The sequence below is a fragment of the Lipotes vexillifer genome, unplaced genomic scaffold, assembly GCF_000442215.2.
Source record: "Lipotes vexillifer unplaced genomic scaffold, Lipotes_vexillifer_v1.1 scaffold536, whole genome shotgun sequence".
NCBI lineage: Eukaryota > Metazoa > Chordata > Mammalia > Artiodactyla > Lipotidae > Lipotes > Lipotes vexillifer.
This window is the reverse complement of record NW_006775074.1, coordinates 1073160-1090960: the sequence shown is the minus strand read 5'-3', so window position 1 is coordinate 1090960 and position 17801 is coordinate 1073160. Positions and strand designations below refer to the sequence as shown.

Sequence of the window (17801 nt, the reverse complement as noted above, 5' to 3'; positions counted from 1 at the left end):
CTTGGCAGTATTTAGACACGTGTAGCATGATAGAAGCTATCTCTGTGCTTTGTAGGTAGTTAATGAGACCCGCACTCTCACTCATCTCTGAGAACAGTTTACTAGAGGAAGGGAAGATTTATTGATCCAATAATTTCACTGAAACTTGATACTTTCCAATAATTTGGTTTTATATGATTTTATGGTGAATTCAGTTAAGATATGGGTACCTGATGCCAAGGCATCTAGAAAGTTCAGCTTAAAAATTATATTGTTCTCAGTCAGACATGATTGTTGGTTTTTCTTTTCATCTGGCATCATGTTGACTTACCATCGGAAACAAGACCATCCTCTGCTCAAGGGCTTAATGAAGAAATACATTTGGCTTTAATAATAATACCTTACTTGTGTATTGCACTTTATAGCTTATGAACGCCTTTAGGGCAAAAGTCATGACTTCAGAAACGTGACCTAATTTGAACTTTGTCTAGAATATTCATCTTATGGGTAATGAGTTCCTTTTAAACTGGGAGGGGCGAAGATAATCATCACCTATCAGTGATTTTCTAGGAGTGACCATCTTCTAATAGGTGTGTACGATAGGGAAGACCCAGAGAAATCATCTGTTGGCAACAACTTTGCAAGTTTTATCTGTCCATGACAAATGAATTTCAGATGGTATTTTTTCCCCATAAGTAAATATATCCAGAGTAATTTATTCCCCTTGGCGTCTGATTTTTAAATACTATATAAAGATGATATTTTAAAAATCCACCTTATCAGTTATTTTGAAATAAATTACATAGGTTTGCTAGCAAACCAAAATCAAACTCTCGAGCATCGCACACGACGCCAAGCTATTTCTCTTCCAGGCAGCTTCCGGGTGTTTTGCTCCACCCTGTACCACTTCCAGAGAGGCATGAATCAAATATATGAGGTCAGCAGCTGCGGCAACAAGGACCCTTCTGAACAGCCGTACGGGATGATGAGAACCTTTTACATCGCCGCTGAAGAGGCAGAATGGGATTATGCCCCTAACAAAAACTGGGAGTTCGAAAAGCAGCACTCGGATGGAGGATGGGAAAGGTACCACAGGTGAAGCCGCCGCGGAGTCTCTCGGGTGGGGTCGCACATGTCAAACGTGGAAACTGAAAATGCCCTGGTTTTGTCTGCCTAGTTCTGGCAGACAAGAGATTTTACTCAGGGGCACGAAAGCTTAGGGAAGCTGCCCTCTCCGTCCCGGGAAGGGGTCTGAAGTCATTTTAAGGGCGCTCCCGCGGCAGGCTCGGTCCGCATCCGCTGGCTAGTTTCAAGGGTGGCTGTCGGACCAGCGAATGTGGCTTTGAGTGAGCGTCTGGACTGAAAGGGTTTAGGCAAAGAGGCCCACCTCACAGTGATCCTAGGAGGACAAAAGGATGCAGAGGGAGGCAGAGATGGTGCGTAGATCTGGGGTGAGGGGATGGGCAGCTGTAGATTGAGGACCGCGGGGGCCGTTGGCCGAGCGCTGACCGTGGGGGACAACCAGGGAGCACGTAGGAGGCATTGGCAGAGATCCCCGAGTTGGGACAGGAAAAGCAGGTCTCTTTGGATGACCTGGTACCCAGAAAGTCCGCCATATTGACCCTCCTGGGCAGCGCTGTCGGCCAATGCTAAGCACCAATGAATGAGTGGAGGCAATGAGATGCTGGGGTAACACCCAGGCATTGTTTTTTTTTGGGGGGGGGTACGCGGGCCTCTCACTGTTGTGGCCTCTCCCATTGCGGAGCACAGGCTCCGGACGCGCAGGCTCAGCGACCATGGCTCACGGGCCCAGCCGCTCGGCGGCATGTGGCATCTTCCCGGACTGAGGCACGAACCCGTTTCCCCTGCATCGTCAGGCGGACTCTCAACCACTGCGCCACCAGGGAAGCCCGGCATTGGTATTTTTAAAAGCTCCCCAAATAATTCGAATATCAGATTCTAGATTAAGAACCACAGCACAGGGCTAACCTGGCGGCGCAGTGGTTGGGAATCCACCTGCCAATGCAGCAGACATGGGTTCAAGCCCTGGTCCAGGAAGATCCCACATGCTGCGGAGCAACTAAGCCCATGCGCCACAACTACTGAGCCTGCGCTCTAGAGCCTGCAAGCCACCACTACTGAAGGCCATGAGCCTAGACCCCATGCTCTGCAACAAGAGAAGCCACCGCACCACAACAAAGAGTAGCCCCCGCTCACCACAACTAGCGAAGGCCCACGCGCAGCAACGAAGACTCAACGCAGCCAAAAAATTTAAAAATAAATAAATTTAAAAAAAGAAAGAAAACGGGCATATCATGCCAGACACCCAAGGGTTAAGGGGCATAGCCCAAGACCCCTTCCCTCACCTGGCTGCAAGCCCCCTGCAGGCTGATGAGCACTGGTCTCTACTGCCCTAAGCCCACCAGGGCTGCCGGGTAGAGCCAAGGAGGAAAGGAATAGAAGCATCTCAGGCACAGACCTGCAGACCTTTCCCCCAAAGTTAACACCCTCTGCTTGGGTGTCACTGTCCCATATACGGACGAGGAGACTCGGCCCAGTTAAGTGGTCCAACTAGTCACTGGCAGAGTTGGAGTTGAACATAACCTTTTGAAGGACAAATCCTGTTCTCAACACAAGCTGACTTTCACACCCTTGTTCCTCTTTGATATTTATTATCACACTTCCCTTGCCCTCCCCTCCCCAGCCCTCGTACTAATCCTCTGTGGTTATGCACCCCCCACCAACTCTCCCACACCCAGCTGTTTTGTTTCTCTTCTTACTTGGCCTGTTTTGCCACCTTATGGACAAATGAAGAAACACAATGACTCTCCATTTTTAAAAGATTTGCCTCAAGGACAGAACGGTTTAAAATTCATTCAATGATTCACCAGCCCAGTTTGCTAAACCAGACACCCCTCCTGCTAAACCAGTGCTGCCAATACAAGTTAAAGACTGATACTGCAGTAGAAAATGAAGTGAATATTAATTTTGCTTTTTATAAAATGATTATTTCATTAACAGGCTGCCATCACTGAAGAAATCATCGTATAATAGTTTTGTCACGTGTACAATCTTAGCCCATGAGTGTGTAAGAAATTTATTTGCTTGAAACTCAGTGTAATTTCTGTTCTCAGCCCCATCCCTCTGGGCTGCCAGGAAGAGCTGGCTTTGGTCTTCTGAGATTGTCTCCCAAGCTGCATAGAGAGATAGATGGAGGGTGCTGAGTGTGTCTGCACCCTGCCCCTGCCACTCTGGATTGTGCCCATAAATAAATAAAAACAAAGTGAGATGAGAGCATTTTCACCTATTAAAAATACAACAGATCTGTAGATAAAAATGCAGTACAGAAATGAAATGCCAAGTCATCCCAGTGGCAATCTGTGGCACCCTTGGAGATCAGAGCTGAGGAACGAATGCCCCTCTGCACCCCAGTTTCTATGCCTCTGCCGTTTGACCCAAGGCCATATCATACGACACCTCTAGTTTTCAGACTACCCCTCAGTATGTGTTTCCCCTGAGACATTTATTGCCCTGGTCAGCACAGACCCTCTGCCTCAACTTGGAACCTGGAAGTCTTTCCCTGGGACTTCCTAAGAACATGCTGGGGAGACCTCAGGATCCCAGAAAGGCAACAAATGGGACCACTGGCACAATGCCAGGGTCTGTGCAATGAGAAGGAATTTGAAAATAGAGAGTAGGTTGCTATAGAGAAATAAAGTTATACCTAGCACTCCTGCGCTTGTGGACTGATATGCATGTAATTTAACTAACCTGGGATTCCAGACAAGACTCGCCATCTACCTAGAGTCTGTCATACAGAGTGAAATAAGTCAGAAAGAGAAAAACAAATACCGTATGCTAATGCACATATATGGAATCTACAATAACAGTACTGATGAACCCAGTGACAGGGCAGGAATAAAGACGTGGACGTAGAAAACGGACTTAAGGACACGGGGGGGAAGCGGAATTTGGGATGAAGTGAGAGAGTAGCATTGACATATATACACTACCAAATGTAAAATAGCTAGCTAGTGGGAAGCTGCTGCATAGCACAGGGAGATCAGTTCGATGCTTTGTGACCACCTAGAGGGGTGGGATAGGGAGGGTGGGAGGGAGGCTCAAGAGGGAGGGGATATGGGGATCTATGTATACATATAGCTGATTCACTTTATTGTACAACAGAAATTAATACAACATTGTAAAGCAATTATAGTCCAATATATATATATATATCGCCATCTATTGAGCACCCCCCATGAGCGAGGCATTTTACTAGGTCTTTTACAAACCCTGTCTGATATGACCCTCGCCACACACTTGACCCATTCCATCAGCTTTGGCCCAGCATTATCACGTGACATCCTAGTGAGATGATAGAGCAAGCTCTTATGTGTTTCTTAATAGGTGTCTGACACAGACACAGCTTTACAGGTCTTAACTTATATGATCCTCACACCAGTCCTCGGAGGTGGATGAATTATCATCATGTCATTTTGCAGAGGAGGGAAGCTGGAAAACAGCAGAGGTGGCTCGAGAGTCTGTGCTTGTCACCACCACACGTTACTAGGACTCCTGGAAAAATAAAAGTAGAAGAAAAATTCTCTTCTCTTGGAAAGCACGCAGTGGTGGGTAAAAGATATACATGCATTTGTTAAACACCTACTGTGTGCTAGGTATTGTGCAAAGTGCTGAGAAGGGCACACAAGGTCCTTTTCATACAGAATTCATGGTCCATGGGGCAGACACTAGAACAAGCACACTGAGTCATGCAGTCACTGTGGGAAGGGAAGCCCCATCTTGGGGGAAAGGTGGGGAGAGGGTAGGTGATCAGGGAAAGCTTCTGGGAAGAAGTAATCTTTGAGCTGGGACACGAAGAGAGGGTCAGTTGAAACGGGGGAAGTGTGCTCTCAGCACAGGAAGGCAGCAAGTGGATGCCTGGAGGAGCGGAGGGCACGTGGAGCTCAAGAGAGTGAATGTTTAGGATGGCATGAGCATAGGCATGTGGCGGGCAGTGATAGGAAACCAGGTTTGGGAGGTTGGCAGAGGCAGATAGGGAAAGGGTATGAGAGCTAAATCGAGGAGTCTGCCAGTGGGAAGCCTTAAAAAGCTTTTCCACAAGGACCAACCAACATGCTCAAATTTGTGGCTTAGGATCACTCTGCCTGCAATGTGGAGCAGCGGTCCCCAGCCTTTTCGGCACCAAGGACCGGTTTTGTGGGAGACAATTTTTCCACGGAAGGGGGAAGGGGGGTGGATAGTTCAGGCGATAACGCAAGCGATGGGGAGCGATGGGGAGTGGCAGATGAAGCTTCGCTTGCTCGCCTGCCGCTCACCACCTGCTCTGTGGCCCGGTTCCTAACAGGTCGCGGACCAGTACCGTACCGGTCTGTGGCCCAGGGGTTGGGGACCCCTGGAGTAGAGAATAGAGAGAGGAAAGGAGCACTGGGGGCAGAGAACATGGTTAGGAACAATTCCAGTTAATACAGGTAAGTGATTAGATTAAGTAGGTGGCTTAGATTAGAGTGTCGGCAGTTTAATAGTAGGGAAATGGAAGGATATGAGACACACTATATTTGGAGATAAAGTCAATAGATTTGTTTCTATCTTCTGTGATGATCTAGCTTGGTGCTAGATAAAAAATATAGTTGATCCTCATTATTTGCAGATTCCATGTGTGTGAATTTGCGTACTCGCTGAAATTTATCTGTAACCCCCAAGTCAATTCTTGTGGTGCTTTTGTGGTCACTTGCAGATATGAATAAAGCAGTAAAAAATGTATGTCCCTTGATGTTCACATTCCCAGCAGAGGTCAAACCAACAATGCATCCTTCTTGTTTCAGCTCTCCTACAGAAACAAGTGTCCTCTTCGTCATCTACTTAGTGCCACATTTTTTTTCTTCTTTGTGCTTTTTGTTGGTGATTTAGCTGTTTAAAATGGCTCCCCCACCTTGGGGCTGAAGTGCTGTCTAGGGTCCCTTAGCACGGAAAGGCTGTAATGTGCCCTTAGGAGCAAATACACGTGTTAGATAAGCTTCATTCAGGCATGAGTCATAGTACAACTGGCTGTGAGTTCAGTATTTATGGATCAGCGATATCTATTGCATAAGATATATTTAAACAGAAACACACATCAAACAAGGTTATATATTGATCTGTTGATGAAAATATTGTGACCCGAGGTTCGAAGGAAACTAACCCTGTGTTTCCCCTAGGAAAAATGGTTCAGTATTTGTTAATTCAGTGTTTGGGGTGACTCTCTAGAACGTAACTAGTGTGAATAACAAGAATCAACTGTATCTATATTTAGGGAATTCCCTGATGGTCCAGTGATTAGGACTCTGCACTCTCACGGCTGGGGTCCAGGTTCAATCCCTGATCAGGGAACTAAGATCCTGCAAGCCGTGCAACGTGGCCAAAATATATGTATATATTTGTATGTATATGCACAATACACAACCCGCAGACTTTCTTGAGCTCTTTAAAATGGAAAAGCATAACAAGGTACAGAATGATACATATAAAATCTGGAGGAATGCAGGGTGGTAGAATGTGTGTGTATGTGCATGGGTGACCATGTGTGTGAGGTTAGTTAGTTCCAAGAAGAGAAGTGCAACCTCAAAGGGCTCTTATGAGTCTCTAACTAAAGCTGGTCAGGGATTGAGCGCCCAGTAGGGCTTTAGAGCAATGGTTCCCAAGAGTGGACCATAGTCCAGTGCCAGACTGCCCACATCTGAGCACCCAGAGATGCTTTCAAATGCACAATCCTGGTCCCACTCCCCGAGAGCCTGGTGCAAAAAACCAGCTCCCCACAGAGGTCCCGATTGCTGCCAGATTTGGGAAGCCCTGCTCCAGTGCACCCCCGAATCATGCAGAAGCGCTCAAGGATTTTCTTACCCTCTAACAACTTTAATTCCTGTTGCTTCTGATTTGCAGACATGGAGATATATTTATGAACCACACTGAAAACTGGATTGGCTCTCAGTACAAGAAAGTGGTTTACAGGGAATACACCAATGGAGAATTTGTGGAGATCAAAGCCCAACCGCCACAAGAGGAGCACTTGGCACTCCTGGGTATGGCACAGATCGCAGCCATGCACTGCCAGCACACACACACACACACACACACACACACACACACACACACACATATGTCTGGTTAGACTTTTGCCCAAGAAGGGATGGAAGGAACAGAGTAGCCTGACTGCATTCATCCAAGTATGACAACTTCCTGCTCTCCCATTATCAGGGAGTGTGCTGCATGCTCAGCTCATACAAACGGTAGCCATAAGAAGATTACCAGATGATGTGCAAACAGGAATCCATATCATCAGGGCAGTCTAACCAGTACCTGTTGCCCTGAAGTTCCTTTGCCACCCCTCTGCTCAGCCAGGAAATTTTCATCTGAAACAAGTTGATGCCTCAGAACAGCAGGCAGAGTGTTTGCATAACTTCACCAAAGTTCTCAATCATCCATGCACAGTGCCTTACCAACACACCATGAAAATCATTCTGACAAAAGAGGAACCCCTTACTTAAGAGAGGTGCTTGGGTGAATGGCCTAGATTCAGTTCCAGGGGCCCTAACTCCTGGCCTTCTCAGAACCGACTCTGCCTGTCTGATGCCCTGGGCTGCCTGACCTGGAGATCAGATAAGCTCTTCCTGCTAACCTTCCCCACTTTTCCTCACCTGAGCATCACCAAACCTGACTCCATTATGAAGATGCAATCTTAAAGCAGAGGGCTAATCTAGATGACTTTTAGAAATCCGTCTCCATTTTTAAAAGTACAAGGCAACTTATATAAATAGTAAGGCTGTAATGTGTTTTATTATTAAAATAAGGCACCACAAGATTACTAGATTCATAAATTATGAAACAGCCCATCCATCTTCACCATCTATTAACATCAGCTCCCAAGCTTGTTTGTCATACCAAATGAGTAATCTCCCATGGGAACATTCCTTCTTTTGAGCCCTGTGTGTGGACAGATCTCTGAAGAAAGGGTGCTGATCTTGCAGAGGGGGCTGGGCCGCCCCCCCCCGCCCCCGCCCCGCAAAGAGCCCCGGTTTGGTTTGCTCAGTAAAATGACACAAACCAGTGACTTCATCAGAGGCAAGCCCAGCAGCACTTCAGCCAGTGGAGCAGGAGGCCCATCTATTCATTTTCTGCAGCTCAGGGAGAGGTCTGCATTCCTGAAGCTGCAAAGGGCACAGGACAGGCCCACCTGTGGTCATTACTGTTCCCTGTGACCCACCAGGCAGTAAATCAGAAAGCATCTGCTCCCTCTCACCAATCCAGCAAGGCATGTGCAATTTACGTGGTAATGTATACATAAATAGTGATTTTAATATATGTATGCACATGTCCCATCTGTAACTCTACCCCAAACTACTGCTTAAAAACATGCCTAGATTTTTCTTTTCTAGATTTATCATTAAAAGAGTGCTTTTCAGACACTTTCTGATTCATACTAAATATTTCTTCTGAAGATAATAATAGTCCAACAAATTTTAGATTTATTTAGGCCTTTCATCAGTAAGATTATCCCTTGGTATCTACAGAGGATTTGTTCCAGGACCTCCATGGGTACCAAAATGCTCAAGTCTCTTATATTAAATGGCTTAGTGCTGTTGGCCCTCTGTATCCGTGGACTCTGCATCCACTCATATGGACAGCCAACTACATTTCTCAGAAGAGCAATTAAAACCATGGTTTGAACCAGCAAAGAATGGATGGGTGTGGTCTGACTCTCAACCATGGTGTACCTCCCTATGAATGTAGAATGCAAATACATATTGAGAACCACTGAGATTGGGTCTGATGTGCTTCCAAGATGGAAGTCTGTTCCCACCTCTCTCAAGCAATGCCTTGTGAAGACGCCTTTGTGTATGATACTTTGTCTGTGGCTGAGCAAACTGGGTTTGTGGCACATTCTGGACACCAAGAGGCACCTGTCATGGGTGAGGGTCATCCCACAGTAACGTGGGTGCAGGCCTCTCCAGAGATGTGTGGGCCTATTTCCACTGGCACTCAGGTTGGTTGCTTGTAACAGAAATGTGTACACGTGAGGTGCTGAAGAACACATGTCTCATGCAGGTATCCAAATACTGAGAAACAGCATTGGACATTTGGACATGCATTAGTGAAATCACTGTATTGATCATACATCAATACATATGTTTTAATTTTGTTATCTTAGAAATCCCTTTTATACACATCATTTCATTGCATCCTCACTATTATATCCATTAACCAGATAATGAGTAGTTTTAGGCTTACCAAAGGTTACACACAGAGGGATTACAACTGAAAGTCACCATATCCTACATCATTAGTATGCATGGAATTATATATATAAAATATACATATATTTTAATTTAAAAAATTTTAATTGACATTATATTTTCATAGTCATTTGGTTTCCAATCCCTTAATGATAACAAAACAGGCACTTGTTTCTGAAATAAAAACAAACAAACAAACAAAAAAAGTCACCATGTCCTGTGGCTATAGCTTTTCCTGGAGAGTATGTCTCAGCAATATTAAAGTTTAAGCATTTATTGAGTATTTACTGTGCTTCAATCCTTACTGTAACCCTCTGAGAAAGGTGTTATTAAACTCATGTTACAGATAAGGAAGTTGACTCAGGTCACTTAACTTACTCAAGGCCTCTCCAATAAGTAAGTGAAGGAGGCAGGATTTGAACCCAGGTTGGTGCAATTGCCAAACATGACGTGATATTTAATGCTATCAATATCTCCCTCTAGAGGAAATACACTAATAACGATGCTAACCTTCGTTTATTTTGTCAAATACTACCTACACGTAAATTACACCAATGTTGAAAAGAGCAACGACAATGCACACAGGTCTGTGTTTTGCCTTTAGGCCCAATGATTCATGCTGAGGTGGGCGACTCCATCCTGATCATATTTATGAACAAGGCCAATCGGCCCTACTCCATCTCAGCCCACGGAGTGGAGGACATGGAGAGTGGGAAGGGACTCCCAGTGCCTGTCACAAAGCCAGGTAACTTACCCCACAGATCTGCTCCATCCTGATGAATACTGCAGACTCAGCTCTTCTCTGATCTTTTCTGAACTCTGAACGGTTTTGGAGAGCTCATTGTAATGTCAATGTGTTCCGACCATTACCCCGATATGAAATCACCATTCGTCCAATGACCAAGTGCTTATGGAGTTCCTACGGCTCCATTAGGAACCTTAAAGGGTATTAAGACATAACAGCTAACACATATTCAGTGTTAACATTGTGCCAGCTTTTACATTTAAAACAAATTTTTTAAAACTCATTTATCCTTAAAATAACCCAGGAAGGTAGACACTAACATATTTCATTTAACCTGATACCGTCAATTGTAATGGCCATGATTACTTTGTTACTAAAGAAAGAAAAGAAAAAACATGCTGCCAATTAAACTTCAATATGCCACTGATTGAAAGATACATCCTGACATCAGATGTGCTAAATTGTGAAAAATGTGCATCTTGTAATTGATGAAGGATGGTAGTTATGCCCATTTAACAGGTGACTGAAGCAAAGAGGAGTAAAGAACTTAACCAGGTCAGACGTTAGTAATAGCGGAACTCTGTTTGACTTCAGGACCTGAGCTCTTAACCACACATTTCTCTCAAGATGCTTAAAATGAGTTTGGAAGAAAAAAAGATGAATCATTTCAGCAAGAGTGCAGATTACGCAAGATGAAATTCTAAGTGGTGGAGAATTTCAAGAATACATCTGAGAGTGCTGATAAAATTTCAGAGAAGGAAAACCGGTGAAGACTGATTGTCTAATTAGGAACAATTAGGGAAGGCTTTATAAAGGAGATAGAACTCCAGCTGGCTTCTAAAAGATGCATTGAAGGGAGAGAAGAGCTCACAATTTAAGGAGCTTCCATAATATTTACACAGTTAAAGTGTGCTTGTGATAAATGTCAAGAGCCCCTGTGACCTTAAGTTATGAAATTGATAGCAACCATAGGTATAATTACAGGGGAGTTATATTCCATTTTACCTCTGATGAATACATAATAGCATTATAATAATGCTATATAATTGCAATAAAGGTCATATAAATTTTAAAAATTTTAAATAGGTATAAAGAAAAGAAAACAATCTAATGCATCACTAGAAAAAGTTAGTAAGGTATCTATGCAATGTTGGGTTGTGGGAAGGAAAATCATTATTGGCTACTATTCCAACTTCTGCCACTCCCTACTCCCAGTAACAGAAGGTGCTTCAAGAAACTTCTCATGAACATCTAAATGTCTATCTACAGAGAAATAGTCAATTTTGGAATATTCTTAGAATGGACCATTGTACAATCATTAAATGACATTTAAGAAAGTTTTAATAACATGGGAAAGACTTGTTAACAAAATACAAGCATAGAAGAAAGATCAGAAGGGAAATAAGCCAAAATGTTAATAATGGTTTTATCTTTGTGGTGGTATTTTAAACAGCAGAGCGATCATCTTTTCTACTTCCTCACATTTTTTACACCTTCTAGGTTTTCTATAATGGATGTGTCTTGCTTTAAAATGGATCAAAAAAGCTATTAAATATATTTATTTTTGATGGTTGAAAGCAACTCTAGAGGGAGGAAGAAAGGTGCCTATTAGCCATGGGGAGTGCGGAGCTCTGGTAGGGCTGTGGGCAAGCTGGTGTGACCCCTCCCAGGCTGTTGTGCCCTGGTGGTGAGGAGTGGCAAGGGACACAACTTCTCTATGCTGACTGGCCTTCCAAGAGTCCTAGATGTGAGGGTTATGAGAGTAGGGAGAAAAATGTTTAGATCATGGCAAAGGAGAAATTATTACTATTTTTTTTTTACTGGAACTCAGAGGGATTCAGTCCCCACAAGGGGCTCTAATAAGGCAGAAAGATTTGGAAGAACCCAGAGATTAGATGTAGGAGCAATAAACTAACTTTGTGCAAGGAAGTCCAGGCAACTTGGAGAAGAAAGTTTAATCAGGTCATGCATGCGATGAAGAGAGCAGACTAGCATTTGAAGAAAAGTAAGCCCCTATCAGTTTCTCCTCCTCCCCGTCCTTCTTTTTTTCCTCCTCCTCCTCCTTCCTCTTCGTCTTCTCCTTTTTATTTTTTATTTTTTTTTATTTTTATTTTTTTTTCCTTGCGTTATGCGGGCCTCTCACTGTTGTGGCCTCTCCCATTTGCGGAGCACAGGCTCCGGACGCGCAGGCTCAGTGGCCATGGCTCACGGGCCCAGCCGCTCCGCGGCATGTGGGATCCTCCCGAAACGGGGCACGAACCCGCGTCTCCTGCATCGGCAGGCGGACTCTCAAGCACTGCGCCACCAGGGAAGCCCTTCTCCTTTTTATTAAATCACTCAACAAACATTTCCTTAGCATCCTCTTCTTGTTGAGAGCTGGGCTCCCAGCTGGGGTAGGTGATGGATTGTTCCAACCTGAACACCACCCCTGTAGTCACTTGCATTTAGAAAGCTAAGTATCAGTTGTTTATCTTGTGATTACCAAGGCATAGGTGCTATAATGAAAATCATTGGGAACTAGACCGAAAATTATATTGCTAACCAACTGGCGCATGAGCAAACATGGAGCAAAGTTTCATGTAAGCATGTTTTGCTTTGTGGCTCACATTCAACTGTAGGTTGCTTGTCCTGATAGGGTGGGGAAGGGACACAGTTCGAAAGGAGATAACAATTTAAATGAGCCTTTTACAATGTGATTATCTTGATAATTCATGAATATATTTATGACTCCTTTGCAAGGCTCTGGGTCAGTCCCGGGGGATGCACAGATATGGGGCCTGACAAGAGGGAGCGCATGTATTTGTTATTAGCATACATACAAATTAGCAATTATTGACTGCCTTCAATGTGAGGCACTATTCTAGGTATTTTATTTCATTTAATCCTCTCAACAATTTGAAAACTGGGATAACTAATCCACTTTACAAATACGGAAACTAAAAGTCAGTGAGATTAAGTAGCTTGTCAAGGTTGAGTGAAAACAAGTCATTAGGGTTGGGGTTTGAAACTAGGCCTTTCTGATTCTCTCTGGTTCCAACTATATCTCACCTGCCTGCACATTAGAATCACCTGAGAAGCTTAAGGAATATACTGGTACCCTAGTACCAGATCCCAGATACTCTAATTTCATTGGTTTGGGATGAGGCCTGAGCAGTGAGAGTTTACAAAGCTCCCTGCTGATTCCATAAGAAGCCAAGGCTGAGGCCCACAGTAACTCAAGCATGCTCAAGCATAACTCTTTGGAAAAAGATACAAAATTTGAGGGGAAAAAAAACACTGAGGTGTAAAATAAGTCTTCATTTCCTGAATAAACATCAGTTGATAATAGAAAAGGCAAACTAAGATGGAAGGCTATAGTCTGAAATGAAAATCTATCATTTTGAACCTGCATAAAATCAAGATGTGAATTTAATGGGAACATTTCTAATGAATGGGCAATTCTACTCAGCAATAAACTGTAACCAAAATATATGAAGAATCTGTTTGTATTTCTTCAGGTAAATTGTCTGGAACAGAGGTAACAGGAACAAAACTTTTTTCTATTTCTTCTCATTTGTTTCAGGAGAAATAAAAACTTACAGATGGAATGTCCCTAAAAGGTCTGGTCCAGGGCCATCTGACCCAAATTGTATTCCATGGGTTTACTATTCAACAGTAAACTTTGTGAAGGTAAGGTGGAGAGAGCCACCAAAATGCTCAAAGTGATGTGGCTTTAAGCTGACTCTTCAAGTTATCACAACTATGGTGGGTATATGTGAAGAGATGTATTGGTTTAGAGCAGGGGTCTCAAACTATGGCCATGCCTGTTTGTTTGCATTATTGATGATGAAGTTGAGTAGTTGTGATGGAAATGGTATGGGTCACACAGTAAAAAATACTTGCTATCTGGTGCTTTACAAAAACAAAGTTTGCTGACACTTGATCTAAAGTATATGGGAAAAAAATAAAATCTCAATGTTTCAATTACCAAATTTAGAACTTACAAGGTAGTTTGAAGCAAGAGTGGATATGTAAAATAGATAATCATAAATAAATATATATATTTTAATTTAATTTACACCATGGTTTTTGATGTGTGAAAAAGGGCTCAGGAAAGAAAACACACTCCAAGTAAACTTAGTAACTGAAACTACAAAATATTTGAATGATAAATAAGCTAACTTTACTTAGAAATTAAAGGCAAAGATTCAATATGGAACTTGAATCAGGTATGTGTATATAAAACAACTAGTCTAGAATTATACTTCATAAATCGAAGTCCAAATTAAGGTTATATCTGATATAAAATGTAAACATTGCCCATTATTTTAAAAAGTGAGGGATTATCTTAGCCTTCATTTTAAATATTAGATGGCTGCATTAATGTCCTTGAGTTGTATTGGAGAGCACAAGAGTTCAGGAGAAACATACCAGACACTTGAAAAAGAAACTTACATATTAGAATTATGGGAAACCCACATTTATTTGTTGATTCCTTTGTGCATCCCAACAAATATTTATTGAGCCCTTGTGATGCGCAAATGACCCCACCTAGTACTATGAGGGCTGCAAATATTCTTGTCTTGAAGGAACTTATCATCTTTGGGGAAAATAATACGTGTGCGCACCCATAATGATATTACAACTCTGAATCTGGTGAGTTTTATAGGAGTGCAGGGCTATAGAGGAGGCATTGGGAAGAGAGTCTAGGAAGAGAGAACATCATGAGTCAAGCTGAAAATAGGGAAGTAGAAGGTGTGTTTGGGAAACGTTGAGAGTCCCGTGCGGCTATCATCTAGGGTAGAAAAGGAAAGCAGCAAGGGAGCATAAGCTAGAAAAGTCCACTGGGAGAGCACATGAGGGGCTTCAGGACCTGTACAGGATTAGTCTTTTATTCAGTAGGACCATCACTGGGAAGTCACTGAAGACCTCTAGATATGGGAGTGATGACATTCATCTGATGGTTGTCAACAGGATGCGCTGGAGGTGCGGAGAGCAGAGACCAGAGAGGAGCCAATTTCTAGTCCAGGGTGAGGTATTAATATCCTACACTAGAAGGATGGCAGATAGAATGGAAAGGAAGTCACAGAATGGAGAGGCATTGTGAAGGGAAAAGAAATGTAAGACTTGATAGCAAATGAGATGGGATGGAGTGAGGAAGACGGAGGAAGTAAACACTGAAATCAAGTTTCCTGAACTAAATGACAAGGAATATCATAGTGCTATTAGCAGAAATAGAGAATTCAGGAGAAGGAAATGGTTTGAGGGAAATACTAAAATTCACTTTAGAAATGCTTAGCAGATTGAATTATTGCAAGAGGCACAGCCAGGTAGAATAGCTAATAGGCAGTTGAAAATGTGGGAGTTTTCCATCAAAAGAAAGCTCAGGGCTGAGTAACTCGACATGGAAGTCATCCATGGGCTCATATCAATTCTTAAATCATCCAGCTAACTTTTACCCATACGACGTGGAATATAAGCATCTGTATATACCCATAAATACAGTCTCACTTGGGTTTCACCTCACAACAGTCAAAATGGCCATCATCAAAAAGTCTACAAATAATAAATGCTGGAGTGGGTGTGGAGAAAAGGGAACCCTCCTACACTGTTGGTGGGAATGTGAATTGGTGCAGCCACTATGGAGAACAGTATGGAGGTTCCTTAAAAAACTAAAAATACAGTTACCATATGACCCAGCAATCCCACTATTGGGTATATATCCAGAAAAGATGAAAACTCTAATTCAAAAAGCTACATGCACCCCAATGTTCATAGTAGCACTATTTACAATAGCCAAGACATGGAAGCAACATAAATGTCTATCAACAAATGAATGGATAAAGAAGATGTGGTATATATATATACACACACACACACACACACACACACACACACACACGCAATATTACTCAGTAATTGAAAAGAATGAAATAACATCATTTGCAGCAACATGGGTGGAACTAGAGATAATCATACTAAGCGAAGTAAGCCAGACAGACAAAGACAAATATCATACGATATCACTTGTATGTGGAATCTAAAAAAATGATACAAATGAACATATTTACAAAACAGAAATAGACTCACAGACATAGCAAACAAACTTATGGTTACCAAAGGGGAAAGCGGGGGTGGGGGATAATTTAGGAGTTTGAGATTAACAGATACACACTACATATAAAATAGATAAACAAGCACCTAATGTATAGCACAGAGAACTATATTCAACATCTTGTAATAACCTATAATGGAAAAACTCTGAGAAAGAATATTATATATTTATATATATATATATATATATGCATAACTGAATCACTGTGCTGTACACCTGAAACTAACACAACATTGTAAATGAACTACACTTCTATAAAAAAAATACAGTCTCACTTGAACAGCACACAGGAAAATAGAAATAAGCATTTGTTTATTCAACAAATATTTATTTAACACCTTCTATGTAGTAGACATTGGGCTCTGCTCTGGAGACTCAGCTATGAGTGAAGGACACAGCCTCAGCCCTCAAAAAGCTCACTCTTGGGCTTCCCTGGTGGCGCAGTGGTTGAGAGTCCGCCTGTCTATGCAGGGGACATGGGTTCGTGCCCCGGTCCGGGAAGATCCCACATGCCGCGGAGTGGCTGGGCCCGTGAGCCATGGCCGCTGAGCCTGCGCGTCTGGAGCTTGTGCTCCGCAACGGGAGAGGCCACAACAGTGAGAGGCCCAAAAAAAAAAAAAAAAAAAAAAAAAAAAAAGCAGCGCTCACTGTTAGCAAATTTTTAGAAATAGTCCTAAATTTTCACAAAGATCACCCTATTCTTCAGGATTTCTTAGTACTTATTCCTTAGTCAATAGTCTTTTATTATTTTTACAATGACTTTCTTACAAGCAATTAATCAGTGTTAGTAAATTATTCAAAGGCTCTTCTAATTCAGTTTATTTTTCTTTCAGGATACCTATAGTGGTTTGATGGGTCCTCTGATTACATGCAGGGAAGGAGTGTTGAATGAAAAGGGAAGAAGAAACGACGTTGACTCTGAATTTGTTCTCTTGTTTTTGGTATTTAATGAGAATGAATCCTGGTATCTGGATGACAATATTAAGAAGTATCTTAATAAAGATCCACGAGATTTTAAACCCTCTGACGATTTTGAGAAGAGCAACAAAATGCATGGTATATCACAGGTTTAAAAAGGAGACAAGCTCATACAAATCTGTGGAAGGTCCCAGCCTCCCTCTTGTTGAGATAAGCTCACAGAAATGTGTGCAAGGTCCCAGCCTCCCTCTCTGAGCCCTTCTTTATTCCCAGCGGCACCTGGACTGAAGAAAGTCCTCTAAAGCCTTCCTTCAGAGGGAGCCAGCCAAGCCATTGACTGGCTGCCCGCAAGATCCAATGAGGTCTTGGACCATTTAGGGAGCTGTATCTCTGAATGCTGGGATCCCTAAACTATCAGACTGTAAAGTAATTCCTAGGAAATGAATTATCACTTATTGGTATATTTCTGTAAGAATACAGGATAACTTCTAGTTGATCAAATTTGAGGGGCTGGTTTAACTGTCTCTGGAACATGAAACACCATCACCAAATTTCTGTTTTTATGTGTCTATGTTATTTAATTCTTTGAAATTTAAGGTACTTCTTTTTTTTAAGTGTAAGTAATGTGTTCTAATTGACATACCTATCCTCTCTCACCGAGATCTACTTTTGGCCAAAAGTGTGCAAAAAGATAGGTCTTGCTCAAGATAACAAAGCTAGTTAATTGCTAACATTGATTAGAATATAGTAGCCTGATCTCTGATTCAGCTACTCTTTC

At 42.5% G+C, this 17801-nt stretch overlaps 1 protein-coding gene across 1 annotated transcript in view; it reads left to right on the top strand.

The window, feature by feature from the left end:
- HEPHL1 (hephaestin like 1) overlaps positions 1–17801 on the top strand; it is a 105967-nt gene that overhangs the window by 83589 nt on the left and 4577 nt on the right. Inside the window, exons 12-16 of the mRNA XM_007449646.1 lie at positions 852–1065; positions 6916–7055; positions 9871–10011; positions 13574–13680; positions 16939–17161. Coding sequence (XP_007449708.1) covers positions 852–1065; positions 6916–7055; positions 9871–10011; positions 13574–13680; positions 16939–17161 — 825 coding nt within the window. The remainder of the gene's footprint in view (positions 1–851; positions 1066–6915; positions 7056–9870; positions 10012–13573; positions 13681–16938; positions 17162–17801) is intronic.